This window comes from Mauremys reevesii, linkage group 1, assembly GCF_016161935.1.
Source record: "Mauremys reevesii isolate NIE-2019 linkage group 1, ASM1616193v1, whole genome shotgun sequence".
Lineage (NCBI taxonomy): Eukaryota > Metazoa > Chordata > Testudines > Geoemydidae > Mauremys > Mauremys reevesii.
The window spans coordinates 260,587,459-260,601,957 of NC_052623.1; the positions used below are offsets into that span (position 1 = coordinate 260,587,459).

Sequence of the window (14,499 nt, forward strand, 5' to 3'; positions counted from 1 at the left end):
ATGATCAGGTTAGCCTTTCTGATTTACAGAGGGATGCTGCAGTATAATTAACACTCAGTTTAGTCGCATAGAGGTGTGGGAAGAAATAAGAGTATGATTAACCCCCTGTTATAAGCGCAGAATACTAATGTTTCTTAAGGATTTAGGGCCTGATCCTACTCATTGAAGACTGTCGACGTTTTTCTATTTACTCCAGTGGGCCTGTGTGTATATGTCTGTGTTTAGAATTACTGTAACTGCATTCATGTGTTACTATAAATACTAGAATCCAAATCTCAAAAAGGAAACTACTGGAACTTCACATCTTTATTTTCTTATGAAGGTGAGAAACAATTTTGAAATAAGAATCTAAAGCACTGAGTCTTTTAAAAAAATACTTGTGTTTTTTTAACCTACTTTCTTTTATTTCATCTTTGGCTTAATTTTCTACTTTGCTTTTTACCTTTTACGGGTTTGGCCGGACCCTTTCATATAATAGATTATAAAATAGCACCATTGTACTATAAAAGAGAATTTTACATACTGTTTGATATATGTGTATTATTGATATGCTAAATTTTACATACTGCATTATATGGAAGAAAAAAACGTTATTTATACTGTTGCAAAACAATTTACCTGAAACAATCATTGATGGTCTAATAGCCTACATATGCTTTAACTGCTTCTAACAATCATTTGCCTCACAGGTTGCAACTATTTGCATCTGAGCAAGATGTGGAAAAATAAAGCTTTGTCTTAAATGTATTTAACCCATATGCTGTCAAAATACCACAGATGGAATAAATGGATGTCTAAAAGTTGTGTTACTTTACTGCTGCTGCTACTGGGAATATCAGACTGTGCAAATATGAAAGGGGTAGACAAACAAAGTTATCAGACACTGTAAAACAAACAGCCTGTTCTTGTATAGAAGTGCAAAAAAAAAAAAAAAAAAGACCAAACAAAACGGAACCCCAACTCTAAGCCAAGGCTGATGAATGACTCCAGCGTCCAGGGTTCATAGGTTAATTTAGTGCAATTGGATCCATCAAAGGCCCATAAATTTGCAGGCTTTTGAGGGGCACAGGATTTTAAGAGTTTTCGTGCAGGACATTTATAACAGGTTAATAATCAAGCAGCATTGTACCAACCTCAGAACATTTTTAGTACTGGGTTGGTTTATAACATTCTGCTCTCTAAAGACTTGATGTTGGAATGTTTACTTGCATTGTTTATTGGGAGAATGCCCATTGGTTGAGATTTCATCAAGCTTATAAACTATAGTTTTTAAGTCTTCCAATGTTTAACAAATAATTTATTTACAGTGAAGTGTCCTGCAGATGGCACATTCATTCTTCATTCTTGTGGATGGCATTTTCTTACATTCTGTAGTTCCTGTTTCCTGTGTTCCCTCTACTTGTATTCTTCAAATGCACTTCCTGAAAGTTTAAAAATATATTTTAATTAGTTTTTAATCTGAGATATGGTTATATAAATAACTTGGGTGGGTGGAATTAGGATTAGGAATCATGAACTCCTCCATTCATATCACTGGTTCTGACAGTGATGCTGTCTGCGGCCTTGGGCAAGTCAATCATGCAATATCTTCCTTATAGAGGTTTATGGTGATTAATGAATGTTTCTAAAACAATTGGAAGATGTAAATCCCTAGAGCCTGTGCAGCAGTGCATACTCAAAGATTGATGATTTCCAAACATGTTTTCTGTCCATCAATACAGATATGAAGACGCAGATATCCTAAGTGTGGGTATTATTAGAGTTCTAACACCAAAACATACAGCACTGGGTCCTGCAGTCCCTTTGCACCCAGAACTCCCAGTGCTCCTGGCATCAGCAGAAAGAAAATTACATCCAGTTATTTATCTGATTTGATTTGTAATCCTGCTCCAATACTTCTGTACCTTTCAACAGTCTCACCAGATAAAAGTTAGCAATCAAGGGATATTCCAATGATTAGCTCAGTGAAATACTGACTCCCCTTTACCAGATATTACTTCTTAATGTCACTAATAAATAGTTGCCTCATATACCTTGAACACATGGGTGGATAAATTTAAATATGATCTGGATCCACTGTAACTTCAGGTTACATTTCCAGCTTCCTTGTGTAGCCCGATCTATAGATTATGGATTGATTATATTGATTACTTAAGAATGACCAGTTAACATTGAGGTCTGGTCTACACTACGGGGGGAAATCGATCTAAGATATGCAACTTCAGCTATGTGAATAACGTAGCTGAAGTTGAAGTATCTTAAATCGAATTACCTACCGTCCTTACTGTGCGGGATCGATGTCCGTGGCTCCTCATGTCGACTCCGCTACCGCCGTTCGGGTTGGTGGAGTTCTGGAGTCGACAGGAGCTCATTCGGGGATCGATATATCGCATCTAGATGAGACGCGATATATCGATCCCCGAGAAATCGATTGCTACCCGCCAATACGGCGGGTAGTGAAGATATACCGTGAGGGTTGATAGGTTCTTGTCCCAAGTTCAGGCCCAGTATTATTCAAATTATTATATAGTTGGAAACCCCAATGTACATAGCTGCAACACTCACACTATAGGAACTCTTCTATATTTACAAATAGTTTATTAATACATTTAGCACAGTCACAAACATCCCAACTCAGTAAGGTAGATAGCAATACTACAGAATGTACATCTGCACATCCATATACTCTCACCATCCCTTGTAGAACAACCTGAAATGTTAGCCATCATCTTTCTCATCACCATCACCTTCCTCTTCATCACCAGTGGCCATTATTCTGGCAACTCCCAAAGATTATGTCTTTCTCCTACTGTCTGTAGGCCGGGATGCCACTTTTATAATATGTTGTGCTGATGCCACTCTGATGCATATTCAGGAGGGATTTCCTCCCTTTTTCTTATTTGTATATCCTCACTTTACTAATGATGGAGTTTTCTTCTCCTATAGGGTGGTATATCAATGATCTCAACTTATCATATACATCAATTCGTTACCATGGCCCTCCTGTGGTTAGGTATCTGCTGATGTATATCTGTTCAAAGTTCAAAGGCCTCAGGTCTTATGCTAACTTGCAGAAGCTAATGTTTGTCAGGATACAGGCCTGTAGGTTCCTTGCATTACTGCTGAATATAATAAAAGCAGAATATAATGCAAAAACAGTGAATATAATAAAGGTAAGCTGGCCCAATGTGCTGAACTTGATTTGCCTCTCCCAGGCTTGGCAAAATAACTTTCCTTACCTGTCTCTAATTTTTCCCAAATGACTTCATCTCACAAACACTCACCCCCAGATGAACCCTTTGGTTTTCACTGATTCATTGCTGCACCAGGCCACCTTATGCTGCTGGCCCCATATCTTAAAAATCCCAAGGATCCTACTCTAATCCACCCTGATGGCAACAACAAATTGGGAAAGGATAAATTATTTGCATCTTCAGCCTTACAATTTCTGCTGTGACAATGGCTTAAAATACCAGCGTGATCATCGTTGCTGCAGGATGTGTACCGCCTCTAAGAAGAATTTACTAAGAAATGGGGAAAGGACAAATTATTTTACACAATAATTTTTTCCTTAAGTCAAGTATTCCAAAAATTATCCAAGCATATTATCTGTAAACTGGAAAGTAGCACAAATGACTGTTCTTGATCTACAGCCATATTACATTGTAGAGGAAATGGCTTCCAAAAACTATTAGGCTAATAATGAACCATGCAGTTCCCTAATGAGCAGATATATCTTCTCCACTATTGTTGTACTTTGAATTTATGATGGCTTAGTCATCAAAGCAAAATATAGATTCTGATGGGCTGGGGTAAAATCATGTTTCAGTAATGATATATGGCCAAATGAGACATTACTTATTATCCTGTCATAACACCAAGAATTAGGTCTGAATCTGAGAAAAGGTGGAGTTGCTTCTCTGCTGTTCTGCTTGCGGACTCAGTATTTTCATCACTGTTGCTAGACAGAGGAGGCATTGGCGGTGGTGGCAGCAGCAGTACATGCTTAAAAAATGGCTCTGCCCCAAGTAGCACATTTTCTACTAACATGAACAGCTGAGACCATTCAAAACTAACTGGAATGTCTGGTTAGCATTTGGATCATCTCCCAAGGTCTCACATGTGACCGCTTCATGCAGACAATGACAGCAATAGAATAAAAGTATGTGGGGAGCTTGGTCTAGTTCACATCTGCTGGTTCACACATGTTGGTTTTAGTTCGATCATGCAGGGTTTTCTCAACAGTGAATGACTTATCCCAATCACGTTATGCAGAGTTATGCAATGTATGCCCCCACTTTAATTGATCTCCAAAAGCCTATGATGCTGTGTCCCAAATTCAGCTAAAAAGCCCCCCTTGCATTTCCACATCTCGCTGAATAGATTTAAAAAAAGAATTCACCGTATTCTTGATGAGAAATTTGTAATCATTAAATACAACATTATATCAAATAAACTGGGACTGATCATCCAGCCCAGAGTGCCATGCTTTATCATTTTTTTTATGGATCTTGGAACTCTTTGACGCATAAGAATGAAATTCTTAAACTGAACAAATAATACAACAAATTATCCCCAAATCATCCAAAAATGAACAAAGTGAAGAAGAATAAAGACTCTACTATAGTCCTGATCCAAAGTGCTTTGAAAGTCAATGGGAGCCTTTCCAATGATTTTAATAGGCTTTGAATTAGGCATTTGGTCACTTATGCTGACATTAAAATCCAGAAAAATATTCTTTTTAAAAATGGCTCTTTTCTTTTTCAACTATTTGAGACTCTGTTAGCAATTATTAAATACATAAAGCACTAGCTATGATCTTCTTCAGATGCTGGGTTCTGGGATAGACATCTCCTTGGTTGCCATAACAGACAGAGATAAGGACTACAGGCAATTTTTAACTGACAAGGCAAAGTAGCCATGCTTTCAATGGCAAAATGCCAAATGCCTGCTATACCTGCACAGAACCAGCAGAGAGTGCCCATTGGAGCCAATCCTTCCCTTACAGCCATACAACTCTACTGAAGACAATCAGGCTACGGAGGCATGAGAACAGAATTTGACCTTGTCTTCTTCAGCGCTGACTTCTTGCACAGAAAGACCAGCCGATCCTCGGATAATGACTATCTCCATGATCTGAAGGGTCATTTAACTGAAACTGGCAAAGAGGATTACGAAGCATGCAGTGGTTTTCTTAAGCTTTCAGGATGGACATTCAAACCTAACATTGGCATAAAAAGACCTCTCTGCTTTACTGGTAATAATAATAAAAAGTCCAATGTTTGTAGTTTACAGCCACTATATCTTAGTTACGAACCCTCTAGAGTCTATTTGGAAAAAGCTTTTTAGCTTTGTGGGCAATGTGGTCAGTGACAAAATAACTAAACTGAAAAGTCTTAAAGAAAACAGCCGAAATTCTGCTCCCTGTGACACCTACTGCTTCCCATTGACTTCAGTGGTGTGGCATGAATGCAAGAGGAGGTAGGATTCATGTCATTGTGCATATTTTGGCCTATGCATGTATATATATGAATTGTTAATGAGCCAATCACCAGAGATGCTGCCAATCTTTCAGAAATAAGAGAACTAAATCAGTCTCCACTTTTCCTCTGCTAACGATGTTTTCTTAGTGTAAAAATAGAAACGTCCACATTTTTTTGTTGTTGTTGAAAAGTCTACTTAGGGCCAAAAGTTATAGATACACTCTTTCTGAGATGACCAAATATCTGAATTTTTTAAAGATTACCTATGCTACTTGTATCTGGATGTTACTACATGGGGGCTAAGCAAGAACAAGGTCCTAAAATAAAAGAAAGGGGAAATTAGACCATGAGTTGTCCGCTTCTCTGGCCCTTTTGCTGGAGGGTGAGGGGATTGTCTGCTAGTGAGTCCTTGTCCTCCCCTCTAGCCCTGATGTCTTTTAGGGAGATAAGGTTGGCCCATTAACTCCAGAATTTGTACAATATGTGGGGTCTAAAACAGGACATTCTTTTCTTGTCCTTAAGGCTGCCTGTGACACCCTTACAAGAGTGGCCAGTCATGCATTCCTAGAATACTGGACATTCCAGGAACAATGTGGGCCTTCCCCTGCCAGTGTGGCCTTCAGTGCATGGCACGTGCAAGGTCATGCCACACAGAGAACACCTGTGTGGAGAGTACTCCACCCCCACTAGTGTGACCTCGCATCCTGGCTGGGGCAGAACAGTGCGCTCTTCAAAATGGCGTTCTCCCCCTCCCCCAATCTGTGATACCAGACAAAACTGCATCTGATTTTGTCTCAGAACTGGACAGGGGACAAAGCATTTAAAAACAGGACTGTCCATATTAAAAACCAGACAAATGGCCTGCCTAACCCTTACATGTACAAGAGTGATGGTGCCTTTTAAGCTTAAGTCAACAGGCCTTTTTGTGCCCACTGTGGTAACCACAGCACTACTATGTAGGAAAAGTCATAGCCTTCCCTACATCCTTGATTTATATACAGGCTGTTGTGGTAATCTCTCTACCTCTTTTGCCTGGATTGAAATTAATTTCCTTTGAGAGTGCTGGCCTGTACTTTTTCTAAATAACTGTCAAAACCCAAAACTCAATTTAGGGATAAATTGACTAAGTTTTTATTGGCAGAAGAGAAAAAAAATCAGAAAAATAAAAATATACGCTCTTAACATGGGATGTACAGCCCACCATATCTAGAATTATAAACTTAAATTCCACAGGAAAGCTGAAGAAAGCAACAATGTTACCTCATGGCCTAAATAATGGAGAGCTGCTCTCACAGTTTTATACTGCAATCTTAGATATTTTATACATGTTATCCGAAAATCAGATTTCTACCTGAAAACCAGTTTGGTAATTGGTGTAATTCAGACTTTGGTATAAAGGTGTTACAAAGTACAGTGTACATTGGATTTAAAACATCTCTTTGCTAATTGTAAAAATATAGTGATGTCTTCTTTTCTTGGTATTATGCATATTAGTATATGATTAGGTTATGTCCTCTGTAGTAATTTGTTTGCTTCTTTACATGGATAACTACATTCACCTTAGCTGGATTTAAGTATAAAGACTTTTCATCACACAAGGACTTTCAATTTTAGATGACAATGCCTATTGTTTAATGATTCTGACTAGATAAATAAACAATTTTTTTTAACGAACTTCAGTTAACTATCCTATTGTATTGCTAAGAAATCTAGGTAATACCTTCCAGCAGAGAATTCCAATAACATACAAATTAACAAGCACTTTTAGCAACTTTGGATAAGCATAGTTGAGCAAAATAATGAAAGCCAAATAAATTTAGGTATGATTAAAATTAGACAGCTATGTCACAATACATATGCAGTGTTTAGGGATATCAGTACCTAAAACTCCATTGGACAATACAGATTGAATCAGAGGTCTGTCTCATATTAACAATACACTGTGACCATATGTGGGACTGCCCTTAAACTCAGTGGATGTTTGAAGACTTGGGTTGAAATTCACTCCTGGAGACAGAGTGCCAGCACAAGGGTTGTTCACCACCTTTAAGTTCTATTTTGAGGAGTTAAGTGGGATATAAGTGGTGCATAAGTTGTGTGCTGACCCGCCGCACTGGGGGTGCAATTCATCCTTAATGAATTTGTATATGTTTGGTGAAATCATGGCCCCACAGATGTCAATGGCAAAATTCCTATTTACTGCAATGGGGCCAGAATTTTGCCCATGTAATTACTGCAAATCCAAAACACATAAAGTATGTTTTGAAAATATTTTTTTCAGTTTTCCCAGAATACAACATAATAAAACTTTAGATCTGAAATATTAAATAGACTGTATGTGCTGCAAAAATATGATTTGTATTCAAAGACTAAAAATTCACTTAAAACTAGGGTCTTAAAAACATAGAGTAAAACTGATTTTTAAAAAATGGATTAAAAATGTTAGTTTAAAAGCTGCATAGACTAGAAATGGGCTGATACTGAAACATCCATCAAATCCCTGACCTATCAGAAGAGGACACCATTAAGTCCATGTGATTTTTACTATAATTATATCCACTTTAAATACAACTGTTTTAAGAATAGGTTCTGTGTAATTTAGTGAATTCCAGTGTATATTTGAGCATATAACTTTTCTTATGCAACTGCAGTATGCTTTGCCCAAAGATGTTTGGGAGCTCACAATTTATATCTTGAAATAATTTATTGAGCAATAGTATGTCATCAAATCGCCCTATGTGTATTTTACATTGCAGTTGCAGCCAGTTGGATCAAATTCTGCTCACAGTTACATTGGTGTAAATCTGGTGTGGCTTCACTGGCATTTTTGTAATTCACTCCCAACTTTGGAATTTTTCATGTGTGGCTTGGAAAACTTTGCACTGAAACATACACTGTTTAACAATTTAACAGTAATCTAAGGAATCAGTGCAGTTGTCTGTGTAACCTAATCTGTTGTAGCAAGGGGAAAAATTGCTGCTGTCTGGTACTGGTAAAAATATATGTAGTACTGATAATTATTCTTGCTAATTTATATGCAACCAAATAAGGTAGAATAGAGGAAAATTACTGGTGGCTATTATTATTCTGCATTGATTATTTCAAGTTAAGATAACTGTAAATGTGTGATTTTATGTTTGCAGTATTACATGTGCTTTATTTAGAATAAATATTTAGTTGATCACCACAACATAAAAGCCATAGAAAAAGATGTGGGTTTGAGTGTTACCAAAATTAAACTCATTAATTTTTTTTGCCATATGCTAACACCTAACTTGATTGAGAGAGGTTGGAAAATGGTTTTTGACATGGGACATATTACAGCACTGATTTTACAGATTAGCCTATGCTGCTTTCTGCAGCTCTCATTGGCCGGGAACAGTGAACCACGGCTACTGGTTGCTGCGGGCGGCCGGGCCTATGGACGGTCAACGTAAACAAACTCTCCCACAGCCCGCCAGTAGATTACCCTGACAGGCCGTGGCAGGTTGCCCACCACTGGATTAGCTTGTTCAATGAAAAGCTGGAGTTGGGGAGGATTTTTTGGTTGGCTCTGACCTTGCACACACTTACACACATGCTTAACTTTAAACATAAAATTCAATGGGACTATTTCAATGTGTAAAGTGAAATGTTTGCAGGATTGGGATTGTCATGGCTGGTTCATGGTCAGCCAGACCTAGTAGTCAGCACCAGAGTCTGTAGACACAGGACAGGAGCCAAGAGTCAACTGGGTTGGGACACTGGAAGATCAGAACCATGAGTTGGGAACCAGTCAGGCCAAGTCAGGATATTGGGGCCTGGAGGTCAGGAACCGCAAGTCAGACGTCCTGAATCAAGTCAAGTTGGAATGCCAGGAGACCAAGGGAAGCAATAGCAGGTAGTAGGTAGCAGGAAGCACAAGGCACACAGTCCAGAGCAGGATGGAGGCCAGTTGTTCATACAGATTCCTGCTCCTGGCTTAAATAGGGCCAGCAAGCCAATCAGGTACTCTGGGACTCTGCCAGTTGGACCTCATGGATGGAGCTTTACATTGGAGCAGGCTTCATGGTCTCAGGTAAGCTATTGCCAGTAGGCTGCTAGGTGAAGGAATGGAGTGTGGATGCTCCCATGAACCTTGTGGGCCCAGGTTAGAGACCTGTGGGTCATGACAAGGCTCTTGTTTTGTAATAATACTAGTGTGACCTACAAAAGGCAAAGTATTAAATTCCAGTAACTTCACCAATATCTTCACAACTCAAATTAAAAAAGGGCAACTACATCCCCTAAATATATTTCACATTTCTCTTTCAGGCTCAGGCCAGATTCCACTGTGCTGAGATCAGAGTGATCAGAGCGCCCTACAGGAGAATGGAGACAGCTTGTAGATGGTAAATGCAAGTTATTATTTATTTTATGGGAAGGTGTGATGGTCTATACTCTTATGGTCACCACTTTTACAAGACTATGATAAATTTTGTATAATGTATGCCTTATTGAGATATAATTTGAAAATTATAATCTGCTGAACATTATTGTCCTGGTAAACTATATATGTATCAACATTGTATGTAACATTATAAAATTTTACAGTATAATATTGCTGTAACATGTTCCAGAGTTAGAAAGGCAGGCTCAAACCAGTTTTTCAGAGACAAAGACACACTAGCACCCCAGACAGGTGTTTAAAGGGCCATCACCTGTTTAAATGGCCATCCTCCAGCGGGGCAGGAGGAGAGATGTAAACAAGAAATTTACATTTCATCACATGGATGATTCAAACTTCACATCTGCAATGGACTGTGTGTCACCATGACTCAGCAAGGATGTTTCTAGCACTAGCAATTGAGTTATAAAGTGGGAGGAAAACATCTGACTACATCTTTCGTCCTCTCATCTCCCTGTTCATGACATCATCTATGCTCAAAGAACTGAGCTAAGGTGCAAGTGGTCCCAGGCTTGAAGGAGACCTAGTCTGTGAAATTTACAGCAGCATATGATGAGACAAAACCTTTGCTTTTAAGGCCACTTAGTTTATTAAGTTAGGTATTAGCGTGTTAAGTTAGGCATTAATTTTCTTTTGTAACCAATCCTGACTTTTATGCATCAGTGCTTGTAAACACTTAAAATCTCTCTCTGTAGTTAATAAAATTATCTTATTGTTTTATCTTAACCAGTGTGTTTGGATTAGAGTGTGTGGAAAGCTCCATTTGGGATAACAAGGCTGGTGCACATCTCATTTTCTTTTGATGAAATGACAGACTTTCTATGGGCTTGCATTGTTCAGTGGTGTGCTGGACAGTACCAGATGCTCATTTCTGGGGGACAAGGCTGGGACTAAGAATTTGCGGGTGTTGCCCTGCAGTTTAATTCATGAGTGACTGGTCAGAGAGCTCATGTATTTATCTGGGAGTGAATTTGCATGCTGGAGGCTGTGTGAGCGGGCCAGTAGTGGACGTTCTGACTGCAAAGCAGTGTAAAAGGCACCCCAGGCTAGACAATTAAGGGGACAGAGCTGTTCCATGGTCCAGATTGTATCCTGAGGAATGTCACAGAAGTCTGATAATTTTCTTTCACAGATCACTTTCAATGGAAGAATACTTTTCAGCACAAGACAGTATAAAGGGTTACCTAACTTTCAGCCCAGATTTGACTAGTTTCTGACTAGTCAAAATACTTTGGTCTAGCCACAATGGTTATCTCAGGCTGTGACTCTAGGACAAGCTATTGGCTTTTTCAATTATGACTATTTAAACTCTTGGTGCTGACTGGACTGAAAGTTCCATGCTAGAATTAGGGCATTTTTACATTAGAAGTGCAACAGTGTTCTCACCTTCTGCAAAGCCTGTGAATTTTGCTAGTTGAGTTTGGAAGTAAAATTTTTTGATATGCTGCTAGAAACAATTGTGGTTTTGTATTGGAGAAAATCAATTTTCATGATAAAATAAAAAGCATTTCCTGTCCACAAATAGTCATTTCTGCCCAGAGGAAAAACAACAACCTGCAGTTGGCTGCCCTTGTATGCTGGGACCCAGAAAAATAGTATCTTTGGACAGGGGACAGCCTTATCTTTCTTGTTAAGTTGGTTAAGTCGGATAACTCCCACTGAAATGAATGGGAGTTAGGTGCCTAAATACTCCCGAGGCTCTGAATCTAACTCCCTGGTTAGCTAGTGAGTATAGGGATTCCTTTGGCATCCTTTCAGGTGGCTGCCTGCGAACAGGTTACTTCCCAAGGTTTCAGCACGGAGGACTGATAGGAGCTGTGTGTCATTGTAGTTTGCAACCTCCCCTAACCACCAATATCCAGAAATCTTTCTGGAAGGATGGCATGTAAGACTGCACTTGCTCAATATGGAGTTTGTTGTTTGGCCTGCAGCCCTACCAGCTCGCCCTTCTGCACACATCACTTTATCAGATTATTTCACCCCAGTGACAGCAATTGTGCATGTTTGGTGTAGTAGTTGGCTGCACTGGGAGAGGGTCATTTGGTAAAGGCTTGTGCACAGAAGAGCAGTTAAAGGGGGTGATGAGAGGTTGGCATTCGTAGGAGGGCAGAGTTACAGTTGCAGTGTGTGGTCTGTAGTGTGCCGTAGTTGTGACAATATTTTTTTTAAAGAGATACCCATCACTGATGAAAAGTAAGACTACCAAAAAATAATAAATTTTTTTGAGTCAAAACCCAAATTCAGTCTTCCTGTTTGAAACTTATGAAAAGAAACCAACTAAAAACTACATGGAAAATGCAAAGGGAATAAAAACAAACCACGTGTGAAATTTCACTCTCATTGGCCATCAAGTTTTAGAGCAAAACAAGAAATGATGCTCTGTTTTAAGTCCATTTTAGAACTCACTTCTAACTGTAAAAGTGTCTCCATAGCAGGACCTCCCTATATCACAGAGGTATTGTGAGGCTTAAATTTGTTGACACTGTAGCTGTGAAGTGCTTTGAGAGCTCTGGGAGAAAAGCATTGTAGAAGTGCAAATTATTATTGATTTAGTTCTGGGACCTGCAGGCCTACGAGATGTGGCTCTCACGTAGTTTTTCCTCCAGGGAAGAAGAAGCACAGATGTGAAACTTCTGTTTCTGAGAAGAAAATATTTATTTTCAGAAGATTCCCCAGGCTCAAAATGTGCATTAATCTCTCATAATAGGAAATCAAATTCAGACTTATTCTATTTCTTTATTATAAAACTCAAATTGCCTTTTGCTGTACTATTGTAGTCTCCTGAATTTGATTTCTGTTGTTCCTCATGGTACATCTTTTTATGCAAAACCTGTATGTAAAGTCTCAGCCTGTTACCTTCTATCTTATGAACATACTGGGTCAAATTCCCACTGAAGTCAGTGGGGCTGAATGGGTGTAATTGAGTGTAAAATTTATCTCATTGACTTATTAATGGTTTTTACTGTAACAGAAAAACTCAAACTTCTCACAAGACACTCATCAAATCATAGGAAGCCATGACTGAAATATAGCTTAATCATAAATAAATATGCTATTCAATCTTACTTATATATGTGAATTGGCTCATCACATCAGAGTCACTGAAACAACACAGAGAATATTTAAAAGACTTTCCAATGACCTTATCAGCAGGCTATTATAGGGGTTCTAAAGCCCTCCAGAACACCTGCTTTCACAGGCAAAAATAATCACTGTTATATTTGTATTGGCTTAAAGTCATGTTATGATGATGATGACCTACTTCTAGTAACTTAATTTCATTCTGTAGAGCTCTATTATAGAATGATAGAAACATTTAGGCATAGTCCAAAATTAGCAGACTTTGCTCAGACATTCAGGGATAGAGAAGTTGATCCCTTCCTCAGAAAGAAAAGTAGTCTCCTTCCAAAAAGTGCTTATGCTGGCTTTGATTTTCAATGACGTTCAGATATTTTATTGGACTTTAGAGTCTCGTTACTCATCGAACCTCAGTACTTCTTGCTTAATAGTACACTCCTATATTGGTCAATACACCTACGTTGGTCAGTATGTTGGCACCAGCTACACAAAAAATCTTCAACAGTGTCTTTATGTAGATAGGCAAATATGGGGTCAAATCCTCAAATTCCTTACTCAGTTTTTATTTAGGCAAGTCCCTCTTCGACTTCAATGGGAGATATGTTTGAATAAGAATTGTCAGCCCTAAGGTCCCATTCTTTCAAGCTATTCTGCACAGGAGGATCTTTGTGCCCACACAGAGGCCCACTGAAGTGAGTTGGGCTCTGTACAGACACAGGATATGCTTGCAAGATTAGGGCATAAGCAAGAACTTCAGGATCTGACCCAGAGGGCCTGCTTCAAAGCCAGTAATTGGAAAGACTCCCATTGGCTTCAGTGGGCTTTGGAGCAGACTTGTGTTGAGGAACTATGCAATGGATATTCTAAAGTAGATAAAGAAATTGTGCACAACCCCAAAAAATCTTTTTCTATTTAACATAATTAATTTAATACATTAAAATGAGAGTGCCAGATCATGGATTAGCAATCAGCTAAATATATTCATATATGGCATGCATTAGAGGAAAAGACCTCATTAGTTTATTAACCTTGCCTTCCCCAGTGGACACTTCCAAAGTTGACTGCAAAGGCTGTGAAATTTATTAAATTTGAAAATATATCTATTATACAAATCAATTGCTTGCCATGTTTTTGTTGTTTCATCTGTATGCTGTATAAAATCTGAAGGTCTGTAAGCTTGTATTTATTAATTTTTTATTTCAAAGTGAATTTATGTTCATGAAAAGTCCTGTATTGACAGCCCTAGAGACTGAAGTCCCGGAAGCTGCATGAGCTTTGAAATATCCTACATCTCTATTTATTTTGGCATTCTGGCTTTGCATTTGTGAGAGCTTGAATTCATGCTCCAATTAAATTTTCCCTAGGTACCACAGTTTTGGAAAAGCTATTCCATGCAAGGAACAATAAAAACACATATTACATTAGTTTAAGTGGTTCATAAAAATGGTGTTTCTCAAACACTAACTCCACCACCTATTAAAGCCATTATATAGTATAACTGTCCTTTTTATT

General features: G+C 38.5%; 1 protein-coding gene across 1 annotated transcript in view; it reads right to left on the bottom strand.

The window, feature by feature from the left end:
• Window positions 1–385: 385 nt before the first annotated feature.
• The window catches only part of IGF1 (insulin like growth factor 1), an 81,289-nt gene continuing 67,175 nt past the window's right edge, over window positions 386–14,499 (bottom strand). The window contains exon 4 of the mRNA XM_039489762.1: window positions 386–1,421. Coding sequence (XP_039345696.1) covers window positions 1,362–1,421 — 60 coding nt within the window. The 3' untranslated portion in view covers window positions 386–1,361. The remainder of the gene's footprint in view (window positions 1,422–14,499) is intronic.